General features: G+C 34.7%; 1 protein-coding gene and 1 non-coding gene across 2 annotated transcripts in view; one reads left to right on the top strand and one right to left on the bottom strand.

Moving 5' to 3' along the window:
• The first annotated feature begins 2,244 nt into the window (after positions 1–2,244).
• Positions 2,245–12,510, top strand: part of GTF2A1L (general transcription factor IIA subunit 1 like) — a 35,157-nt gene continuing 24,891 nt past the window's right edge. The window contains exons 1-3 of the mRNA XM_015587494.1: positions 2,245–2,265; positions 4,656–4,757; positions 4,976–5,099. Coding sequence (XP_015442980.1) covers positions 2,245–2,265; positions 4,656–4,757; positions 4,976–5,099 — 247 coding nt within the window. The remainder of the gene's footprint in view (positions 2,266–4,655; positions 4,758–4,975; positions 5,100–12,510) is intronic.
• On the bottom strand, positions 8,862–8,980 carry LOC112478097. Its single transcript, XR_003045703.1, has one exon. It is a non-coding gene; the product is annotated as a 5S ribosomal RNA (ribosomal RNA).

The following is a 12,510-nucleotide window of genomic DNA, read 5'->3' as shown; positions in this document are numbered from 1 at the left end:
GGGCTGAAATAATCTGATAACTCAAATGAGGAAGGATCAATTTCCAAGGTTACTAATATGATTGCCTACAGGCTTCTGATCCTTGCTAACCATGGTCTGGAGTCTCAGTTCCTTGCCACATGGGCCTCTCCATAGTCTACCTGAGCGCCTAAGTGTCCTCATAACATGACAGCTGTCTTTTCCCAAAGCATGTGATCAGAAGGAATTCCAGAGAAAGAAGCCGCAGTCATTCACAATCTATTTACATAAGTGATACACCATCACTTCTGCTTTATATCGGTCACCGAGAAAAACCATGGTACAATGTAGGAGAGCACAACACAAGTTTGTAAGTGCCAAGAGATGAGGATCGTTGGGGGGCCATCCAAGCAGCTGTCTATCACAGGTCCAGAGCAGGTTTGCAACTTGAATTCACCTAGAATGTGGGAGAAAGTATATCTCTTCTAAAAACCATTCATTGTCTATTATTGAGAAGACATTACATCTGAGTCTACTAGTTACCATCTAGATAGACCACAAGAGACAAATGGAAAGTTGCTGACATTGCTGTGCCAAAGTAACATAACCTCTTTGTAACCTGAATCTACTAAGTATACTAAGCAATATCAGTTCAACTCTTAGTCATACTTTTTTGGGTACCAAAGTCTAAATTTCAAAAGTATGTATGGTCTATATTATAGCCCTAGAAGGATAAAATATATAATGAAGTAATATAGAACAGTATGTAATCACAAAAAGGTGATTACCAATCCTATGCCTTTAGGAATAAAGTTTTAAATCTTGTTTAAGAAAAAAGCTGGAAAACAAGAGTCCTTTCAGCTTTCTTATTTCCCAGCTTGAATAATTTAATTGGATTTTATAATATCAGTAGGAATCAATGACTGCTTTTAGCTTTTCTATTTTGGGTGAAAGATTAGTCACTTTGAATACTTCTAGTAGTAAATTGCCAGGTAGAGATACAATCATTAAAAATTTCTATGCAAAATTCTTGACTTTTTGTAAAAGAAATTTCAGATAGTTTTCAATTTAGGAAAGTCTTCTAAAGGGCTTCATATAAATCAGCTGCTTGAAATCCACAAATCATAAGGTACCTGACTGAGGCAAATACAGATAACTAGCTCTATTGAACATATATGCACAAATGAATAAATAAACAGCCAATTTTAAACCTAATAAGATTTTTAATCATTAAATAATTTAGCCATCTGGGTAGGCCAGGACCTATCTGCAGGCTAGAAAGGCTGGGTAGTGGCAATAGAAGACTACTTCCCTTTTTTGACCCTGAAGTTTATCTGTGCTTACATCTATCTTCAGCCCTAGGCAAGATATGCCCATAGATGCTCTACCCTTCAGGGGAGGAAGGGAATTATTGTAGGTCAAGAGATGGTGATTTCTGTCTGAGGAAGAAAAAAGCCTGGGTGGTACTAGGGTGCTGACTTTATGTGGTTCTCCACTTTGGCTTCAGGATACCATCGGATTATCTGGGGTGCAACTCAGGTGCCAAACCTTTATTAAGTTCTATAGGTGATTTCAATGTGCATCCAAAGCTGAGAATCTTTGTTTTGGGATAGCCTCATTCAATTTCCCATCGGAATCACCCGGAGAGTATGTTAAAGTTACAGAAGGCTGGGCCCTGTCCCCAGAGTTTGATTCAGTAGGTCTGGAGTTGTACCCAATAATTTGCATTTTAACAGGTTCCCAGTTGATGCTGATGTTGCTGTTCCACATTTGGCTCTCATTTTATTTTTACTGGAGTTCAGCTGTGAGTGGGGTGGACTGGGAGGAATGAAAATCGGCAGGAGAGAACAGATTATCACCAGTCTCCCTTCTTTCCTGGCCCAACTCCCTCCAAAGCTGAAAGTGACGTGGCATCTATCACGGCATCACCCCTCCCCTAGTTTCTTAGTCTTTATTTCATAGATTTCATAGATTATTTCATAGATTGAGAAAATAAAGGTTCTTCAGGGGTCATGTGAATAGTCCCTAACCATGTGAGCTCGTTAGACCGGATTTAACCATCCCGTTTTAGCCTCTTTGCTGAAGCTAACAACCTCTTCCCGTTCTGGCATCGCTGTCTCCACTTAACTTTGTTCAAATCATTAACCTTTCTCTCCCCTGCCCCGCCCCCTCCCGCGTCTTTACGTTGTTGCGCAAGCAACGTGCACTGACGTTCAAAGCGCGCGGAGAGTGGCCCTCAGCGGCGTACTGCGTGGTGCGCAGGCGCAAGGAGCTGCGGGCACCGTCATGGCCTATGTCAACTCCGTGGTAAGGAAGACCAGCCTGGCCTCTCGGCTTGGGCTCAGTGTATAGGGAGCTCTGGTCCGGGGTTCAGGACAGCCGAGTTCTGCACACCCTTTTTCTTCTTGGCCCTTCACAGACTTTGAGAAACCCTCTCCCTCAGGGGCTCTGGCTGTTTTATGGGTTTGAGGAAGCTAATGAGGGTCAGTAGCTCAGGTGGAGGTTGGGCCCGGCTCCCACGGGAAGAACAAGTCTCCCTCCTCTTCTCACTCCTCACCCAAACAGGTTGTCTAGAATACGTTTAGAAGGTGGTTAGGTATGGAACTCACCTTAATCCTCCGCGTTTCCTATGTGCTTAGAAAATTACCGAATTCAGTCGTACTCTAGTTGTAATTCTGAATTTTAGTATGGTTATTGTTGATTCTAAGATGTATTATTCACATGAGATAACAGGTGATGTGATATTTCATGTTACCCCACCACATAGTTTTAGAGTTTTACCTTACCCACTCCCACCTCCGCCACCGCCGTTTTCCCATCCTTTAGCATCTTAATGCTTAAGTGTACAGTTGGAATAAAACACACAAATAATACTCTTCTATCCATAAGGGATTCCTAAGCCTCATAATGAGAAAGATAAGCAAAATGGCACTCGTGAGACCCTCCTATCAATCTTAAAAACCTGAATTAAAGAAAAATCAAGGATACACTTTCAGTTCCATCTCAAAAGGGTTCACATTGGTGAAAGGCAATGTGCTTGTCCAGATCTGTATTATTTTGTGGGTTCCAAGTATATATATATATCTATAGATATATACACACACACACGCACACACACACACACATACACACAGCATAAAAGGGTCCATTTTTAGAGATATTATTTTAACGTGTATTCATTTTCTGATGTTAACGTGTTTAAATATATGTCAAATACTTATGCCTGAATATAAGCTTACCATTTTATATGATGGTGAACTCCAAGGAGAGTGTACATGTGTGTGTATGTGTTTCCTCTTAAATAGTGAAAAGGTTAAAGTGGTTTTCTGGACTACACATAGTTTTTATAAAGATAACAGGGAAAGAATATAAAGTCTAACTGTATGTAGTCCTAGAAGAGAAAGTATGTTTAATGCCTACTTTGCTTTTGAAAAACTGTTCTAATGGGTTATTTTTGATGACTGCTGTTGTACTCTGAGGCCAGATCTTAAAGATGTTTTTCGCCCTAGGAGTTTTTCTCTTTAGCTGCTGGGACTAACACAGAAGCATCAATTTAGCATGCCTTTATCAGGGTAAACTGTTTTAGAAGAAGCAACTAATCTGAGGCACTTAATCTTAATAGATATGTTTGGGAAGAATGTATTATTTAAATGTAACTAATTGGCCTATTCATAGACTTACCCTGGATCTTTAGAAAGATTAGTTTAAAACCTAGCTATTCTTGGCATGAGCAGGAGTATTTAGAGTATTTACTGGTTAGTATGAAAAAGCATTCCTAGAATTGCACAATTTTCATTTTGGTCTGATTAAGCAATTTGAAATTGGAGCAACTCAACTAAATTCCTGTTTTGCCATTTTTTTATCAGTGGAACTTCCACTAGGTCAGTGTTAGTACACTTAGCATTGCCATTTTTAGACTGGGTGGTGGGGTGGAGTGGAATGCAATTTACATGGATTTGTAGGACTGAGTTTATTTCACAGGGCTATTTTTTATTGATATGGACCAATGTTTAATCTGGGTAGAAATCTGCATAATATTATTGTGATGGCATGTTTTTATGAGGAAACATTTTAGGATGTTGCTTAGTCTCTGCAATATACAGATTGTGGAAGAGTAAGATTCATTAATGTCCTCAGTTGCTGTTAGGAAATCCATTTTGATGCAGTTGTATTTTTACTTGACAATGGCTCAGAATATATTTTTGGACTATGTGTATTTCAGAGGAAGGACAGGCTTTGGTTACTCTGTTGTAAGTGCTTGCCCCAATCTTATGGCTTGGAATGTATTTACATTTATGGAAATAATATAGTGAACTCTAAAAAGGTCATTTGGCCTCTTTGAGAAAAAGGTAAATTGAAAACAGGTTCATTTCTACCTGCCTTAAATTAATTTTCCTTTTTAAAAAGATTGAGGAAGTTAAATACTGACACAAAAGACAAATAACAACAGTAACCATATATCTTGATGAGATTATTATCTTATATTTTATTATAGTCCTGTAATTCAGCCTTGTAGATAGGTAAAAATTTAGGGTCAGGACTATACATACTAGAAGTAGGATGCACTTAGTAAAAATCCTTTTGGTGGATTTTTTTTTTTTCTTTTAATAAGATTGGAAAGTGTATACTGCATGTCTTTTAAAGCTAAATACATTCAAACTTGAGAATTTAAAACGTTAACAATTACTTTTATGTAGCCTAAACTCTACAGATCTGTAATTGAAGATGTAATTGAAGGAGTGCGAGATCTATTTGCTGAAGAAGGTATAGAGGAACAAGTTTTAAAAGACTTGAAGCAGGTTTGTAGACAATACAAGTTTCTCTCTTGTTTTTTTTTTTTTCAGCTTAGAAAATTGATATATTATAGTCCTAACCCCTTAATTATACTTTAGTACTTATCCATTCATTGTGCTATCAGCTGACAGTTTAATATTTAGAAAGTAAAAACAAAAAAGGAAATATTATTATGTTTTACTTTAGCTTTTTTAAAAAAGTAAACTCTTTTTTTTGTCTGCAGCTTTGGGAAACAAAGGTTTTGCAGTCTAAAGCAACAGAAGACTTCTTCAGAAATAGTGTCCATTCACCTCTGTTCACCCTTCAGTTGCCACACAGCTTGCACCAAACATTGCAATCCTCAACAGGTTGGATACAGTTAGTAAATTTGTACCATCTGGATAATCAGAACAAATTCTTATTTGGTGGTAGTTTTGAATTAGGGTAATGTTTTTAAGGTGAGAGTACTCTGACCTCAAAATCATTAAATGAAAACAGTCACACCATGTAATTATTGACAAAAAAATTAGGTTATTCAAACTAGTTTTTTCAAATATTGAAATCCACAAAGGTGACAAAGCCTTTCTTCAGAGGAACAAGTTATATGGGCTATTGGGAGTATACATTGGTTATTTCAGAGGACTTGATTGGCTCAAGGCAAGGAATAATCCAGCTGCCTTTGCTAAAGAAGCAGAGGGAAAGACAGGTGCTTGCATATTTGTGCACTCTCTCTTTCTCTTGCTTTCTCTCTTTACTTCATATCTGTTATTATATTGTAAGCAAAAAGGAGAGTTAACAAGAATGTGGAGATTATTCAGGTTACCTCACTGTTTTGCATATATACAGTGATGGCCAGAAATGACCATATGTGCTCTATCTTTATTCTTGGACTAATTGAATCTAGACCTCTGCTTTTAAGGGAAATATTTGTCCGTATTATGTGTATCAATTTAAACTGGAAAAGACTAGCTAATGAAAGATAAACCTATCTTTCTAGACTTTATTCTTTTCTCCTCTGATTCTTATAATCTTTATGCTACTCTAATGTGTGTGTATATGTATACGACTACACCCAGACGTACAGGCAGACACACAAATAGGTTTTATTGAGTTAAGCTGAAATTCAGTAGATTAATGTTTATAAGAGGTAGGGGTAGATTTTGGATTAGATTGTCGGTACTAACTAGATTGTTCATTGCATACTTGGGAAAATTCATATGAAAATCACGTGGGCCAAGGTGAAGAGAAAAATAGTAAGGTGGCTAGCACCTCATCTGTTAACAAAATGAGAGAATTTAAGCGTGGCAGCAGTTATAACATATAAATAAATTAACAATGAATATTGAATTACCAACTTTTATCTAATGCTATGCTTATAAAGTATAACTCTTCTCTATAAGAATTAACCATGGAAGTTTTAATTACTATGTTGACACATTGAAACATTTTCTGTCAGTTGTTGGGTTTTTGGCTATGTTTTCGTTTTTTAACTTTTTAATTAGGGCATCTCTTTTATTTATTTAAGTAACATTCTTTTGAATGTTTTTCTTTATTAAAGAACTTGAAAATTTTTTACTTAGCGTGGCTTGGAGAGTGGCAGGTGGGGAGGCGTAAGGAGTAAAATTCTTGACCATCTTATTAAAAGCACAGTTAATGTTTCTCAGGTTCGTCATTCAAAATTGCAATACTTGATTTTGCCGCAAGATGGTGATATTCTCAGTGATTTAAATCACAAAATAGTCTTGCAACTAATAGATCTAGTTGGCTTTCATTCAGCACTTTATTATTCTCTGTTTTAGAAGTTAGAATAATAGAAATAATTACATTTAAATGAGAGTTTTTTTTCCCATTCTATTCTACATCATTTTTAATGAAATGATTTAAGAGGAAGTATATATATCCTTTAAAAATGCATTATGGCCTTGTTCTTATCCCTCTTTCTAGGTATTCTGCAATAAGATTCTTAAAGCATATAGTCTCGTAAAATTGATGTACTTCTTAATTATGTTATCTCCTTGTATACTTTTAAAAGCTTGATTAAAATAAACTAACTTCTGCAACCTTTTTATCTCTCGATAAGTTCAGATCTTGTTATCTTAATCTTAAATCTACAATGGAATAAGTCATTTATCTTTCTTCCACTTTTAAAACTTGTTTTGCCCTATTATATATATATTTTTGACTGTCTTATCCATTTGTTTAATAATTTCTTGTATCTATAGTTGTCAACTTGTTTTTTGGTCTCAGGACCCCTTTACATTCTTAAAAATTGAGGATCTCAAAGACCTTTTATGTGGGTTGTAAGTATGTTTACTATATCAGAAATTAAAGTTGATAAATTTAAAAGATGGTTTATTAATTTAAAAAATGATGTTAACAAAATAACATTTGTTAAAAGTAACTATTTTTCAGAACAAAAACTATTCAGTAAGAACAGTGACATTCATACTTTTTTTGCAAATCTCGATGGTGTCTGGCTTAATAAAAAGACAGCCGTATTCTCATGTCTATTTCTAAATTCAATCTGTTGTGAAATGTAGTTTTGGCTAAGGTATATGAGGAAATTCTAGCCTCCTACAGATGGGTAATTGGAAAAGGAGGAGTATTTTAAGTGTTTTTAGATAATTTAATATTACACTAAAACTCAACAAGTGGTAGTTTCTGAGAGGTAGCGCAAGGTGGAATCTGAAACCATACCAATGAACTTTTTGTAATGTTCAAGTTCACTGGTGTATCTTGCACTTTGAAAGACTTTAACCCATGTGTAATTTTGTAACATGGTTATTTAGAAAATATTGGTTTACTGAGTTATGCAGTTGACACATTGTTATACAAGATAAAAAGTCATATCTCTTCATAAAAGTATTGAAAAGTTATCAAGCTCACTTTGGTAGATATAAAGTTTCCAAATTTCTAATTTTTGCTTGAAAACTTGAATTTTATCATTACCAAACAAATACTGTTGGTTTGTTTTCCTTAAAGTGATGGGCACACTTAGTTCATTAAAAAAAAAAAAGTCTGCTAAATACCTAAGTCTGAATAACTTAGTTTATCCATAGTTTTTGTCAGTTATTCTTTCAAATAATAGTGTTTCTTGAAAAAAAAAGACTAGATCAACTACCAACTTAAATAATAGGACCAATGCTTTTCCTTATACTTCTTTGTAATTCTGTCTGCCTCAGGAATGCTTTATGTTTGTTCCTATTTCATCACACAGAATATTAAAAGAAAGTATACTTGAATATTGAAATTTAATAAAAATAATTCTTTATGGATTCATTAAGGAACTTTTTAAGCGAAACAGTTTTGTTGTTGCTGTTTGTCTTTTTTTCCTTCTTGCTGTAAGCAAGCGGCAATGGAGAATAAATACAATGACCACTATTAAGGTTTGTACTGCCTTAATGCATGCCAAGGTGCCTTCAGTTTTACTCATGACTGCTTTGTGCCATCAGTGTATCAACAAAAAAGGAAAAAAATAGTGAGAAATGAAAAAGGCATCTTGGTATTATAAAAATAGTTTAACCTTGTGAATACCCTGAAAGGGCCTCAAGGACTCCCCAGGGGTTTGCACACTACACTTTGAGAACTAGTGGTCTATTCTTAGGATGATTATATATAATTATAATCTACCTTTTTAAGACTTAAGTTTTTCAGAACTTCAGGTTCACAACAAAATTGAGAGAAGGTACAGAGATTTCCTATATACCCCTTGCCCCTATTCATGCATGGTTTCTCCCAGTATCAACATCTCCCACTAGAGTGGTACATTTGTTACAATGGATGAACCTGCATTGACCACCAGATTCTATACTTTATATTATCACTCTTGGTGTTGTACATTCTGTGGGTTTGGGTAACTTTGTAATGCTGGGTATCCATCATTTTGGTATCCTACAGAGTATTTTCATTGCCCTCCAAATCTTCTGTATGCCTCTTAATTTATCCATCTCCTCTACACCAACTTCTGGCAATCACTAATCTTTCCATAGTTTTGCCTTTTCAGGATAAATTATAGTTGGAATCATATAGTATGGAGCCTTTTCATTTTTTTTAGGAGAGGCAACCCTTGGTTGACCTCACAGATTGCAAGGACCTTGTCAGTTTACAATCCCTTATTTTTTTATTTTTTATGCCTACAGCACCTAATCTTCCTAGGTGGTCTCCCATCCAAGTACTAACCAGGCCCGACCCTGCTTAGCTTCCGAGATCAGATGAGATCGGGCTTGTTCAGGGTGGCATGGCTGTAGACAGTATATAGCTTTTTCGGATTGTCTCCTTTTAGTAATATAACTAAGATTCCTTCATGTCTTCATGGCTTGATAACTCATTTCTTTTCAGCAATGAATAATATTCCATTGTCTGGATGTACCACAGTTTATTTATCCATTCACATACTGAAGGACATCTTGGTTGCTGCTAAATTTTGACAATTATGAATAAAGCTGCTATAAACATTTGCGTACAGGTTTTTATGTGGAAATAAGTTTTCAGCTCCTTTGGGTAAATCCCAAGAAACATGATTGCTGCATTTTTATGGTAAGAGTATGTTTACTTTCATTAAAAAAAAAAACACCACCTTTCTTCTAACGTGGCTGTACCATTTTGCAGTCCCATCAGTAATGAACGAGACTTGCTGTTGCTCCACAGTCTCACCAGTATTTTGGTATTGTCAGCGTTCTGAATTTTGACCATTCTGATAGGTGCATCGTGGTATCCTATTGTTTTAATTTGCATTTCCCTAATAATGTATGATGTGGAGCATCTTTTTATACGCTTATTTTCTGTCTGTATATCTTCTTTAGTGAAGCATCTGTTAAGGTGTTTGGCCTATTTTTTTAATTGAGTTGTTTTCTTGTTGAGTTTTAAGAGTTCTTTGTGTATTTTGGATAACAGTACCCTATCAGATATGTCTTTTGTGGACATTTTCTCCCAATTTGTGTTATGTCTTCTCATTCTCCTGACATTGTCTTTTGCAAAGTAGTTTTTAATTTATGAAGTCCAGCTTATCAATTATTTCTTTCGTGGATCATGGCTTTGGTGTTGTATCTAAAAAGTCATTGCCAGACTCATGGTCATCTAGGTTTTCTCCTATATTATCTTCCAGGAGTTTTATAGTTTTGCATTTTACAGTTGGGTGTATGATTTATTTTGAGTTAATTTTTATGAAGGGTATAAGGTCTGTGTCTAGATTCATTTGTGTGTGTGTGTGATGTCCAGTTGTCCCAGCACCATTTGTTGAAGAGGCTATCTTTGCTCCATTGTATTGCCTTTACTCCTTTGTTAAAGATCAGTCGAGGTCCATTTCTGGGATCTTTATTCTGTTTCATTGATCTATTTGTCTTTTCTTTCTCTAATACCGCACTGTCTTGATTGCTGCAGTTTTATAGTAAGTGTTGAATTCGGATGGTGGTAGACTTCCACTTTAGTTTTTCTCCCGGAATATTGTGTTGTCAATTCTGAGTTTTGTCTATAATCCACTTTGAGAGAGAAATGGAATTCTCTTAGTAACCTTAGAATAACAGGTGTAAATTAGGACTGTCATTGGCAAACTGGGACATGTAGTCACCTAGTCTTTGATTGCCTTATTTCTAAGGCAATTCAAATCAGCTTATGTTATTTGGTCTTCATGTCACATGGCCTTTTTGATGAAACCATCAGTCATCATGGGAGGAAGAAAGGGAATAACAGGAGCATAAGTTTGTGGTGACTTTTATCTTGGAGCATTAAAACTACTAAAGTTCAAGTACAAACTATATGTCTATTTATTCTTGAACTTAGATTTTCACCAGAATTTTCCTGGTAAAAATTTCAGCAGTGCTGTTGGTTCTTGAGGTGATTTGAGCTAGAATATTCAGTTTGGTCATCAGGAGACATCCATATTGCTGATGAGTAGTCACAAAGAAAAAATTGACCTCTTTGCACCTCTTGAATCATGTGACTTATATTGAGATTTGGAATGGTTCAAAGCAGGACCAAAAATTGTGAAACCATTAACTGCCTAAAGGCTTTTTGGTGTGTGGGGAAAAATACACTTATAAATATGAATGTTGTTAATGACAAATTTTTATAAAATTTCTTAAATATTATAAAATGATTGAATTTTTTCTAAAGCCTGTTTGTGAAATTTAATATTTCTAGAATATATAGATGAAGACCAAAAGTTCTGACACTTTGTTTAAATAAAAACATGTATTCAGTTAAAACTAATTGGTTATCAAAACCATCTTGATTATTTTAAAAAATGTGTTTTAGGCACATAAATTGATATAGATAATTTGTGAATATAAATAAATAGTGCATGTCACTTGCAAATTTAGTATTAAAATTAAGTAGGAACTGCTGAAACTTCACTATAAAACTTAGTTCATGCTTTTATTCCCATGTCTATAAAGAAACTCTTAAAACTCTTATAGCTCTGTTTGATTTATGTAAGTATAGAGAATTATCCTTTAGGATTTATTGCAAGGTCTTTAAAAGAAGAGCATTGTTGTTATCTTTCCTTGAGAAATTCATTTAATTGCTTCAGACAGTGTGTTAACAGATTTTTGTTTCCTCTCAGGCTATGGCTTAAGCTGTACCATACCAGCTTGAGCTTTGCTCACTTCACCTAATTAAGACTAATATCATTGTGTTCCTGCCACTCCAATTCTTTCTAATTTAGTCTTTCTAAAAGAATGCCTGTTAATAAGCAAAGCCATAGATGAACAGAGGATAAAAATAATTTTGTGCTTCATTAACCATCAATCTCTGTAGCCTCACTTCTGTTGTCTTAATGTGGGAAGAATGGTTATTTTAAAAAATATTTGCTCTTCTGAGCTGTTTGTTGTATATGATGGAACCATTCTAGTGTCAGAAACAGATCTTTGGGAAATTTTCCTTAATGCAGTATGTAGAAAAGGCCATTATAAATATTACATTTAATATATATGTGCTGCATAAACATGTTAAAACATTCTTGTTTTTTATTAAAGGCAAGATGATATTCTAACAGTCATGGTCAGCTAGGTAAAATGAACCTCGAGGTAAGGTTTAAGGTTACATTGGTCAACTGAGATCCTCCTACTGTAGTTACTATTTGTTTTTTAGACTGATTTTTAATGATTACATTTACAACAATTTGGCTAGCCTTTTAGATGTATTATAAATGAAGGTATAATTAGCATAGAAAATTGTTATATGAGATTGCAGCATTGATGGAGGTTGAGTTGATCTCCTAAGAATTTGTTCTTAGATTTTTCTTTGCAGTCATCCCTGTTTCATGCAAAGAGATTGGGAGACATGTTCTTATTTATTATTTCTAAAACTATGTAGCTGTGTTTACTTGGCTAAAGGAATGCAAAAAATTTTTCATAAAGTGAATAAATTGAAATTTGTTTTGAATCTATCAAATTTAGAATGGTTAATGTTGGGTTATGTATTTTTGCTCATTAGTATAGTCACTTGGAAATGGGCACTTTAGCAAATATTCCTTTTTCTCCCCTGTGAAAAAATTTGATGGAGATTTAGTGTGACGTTGACTTACTAAAGACAACCTAGGTATTTCATTATGGATTTCTATAGTACAGCATACTTGATTACAATGAGATACTTTCTTTTAGTATTTAAAATAAGTTAGTTGTAACATCTTTAAAGTTGTTGGAGAAAATATAGTTAAATACTTTCCCCTCTTTTGGAATCAAGAAATTTAGAATTCGCCATGTTAGTGATAGAAATCATTTTAAAAAATAAGCTATACTTAGCAATTTTATTAAATTGGTAAATTCTAATGAATGTGTAACT

This window comes from Pteropus alecto, unplaced genomic scaffold (assembly GCF_000325575.1).
Source record: "Pteropus alecto unplaced genomic scaffold, ASM32557v1 scaffold131, whole genome shotgun sequence".
Taxonomy (NCBI): Eukaryota; Metazoa; Chordata; class Mammalia; order Chiroptera; family Pteropodidae; genus Pteropus; species Pteropus alecto.
Note: the sequence above shows the minus strand (reverse complement) of the source record. Positions and strands in the feature narration are given on the sequence as shown.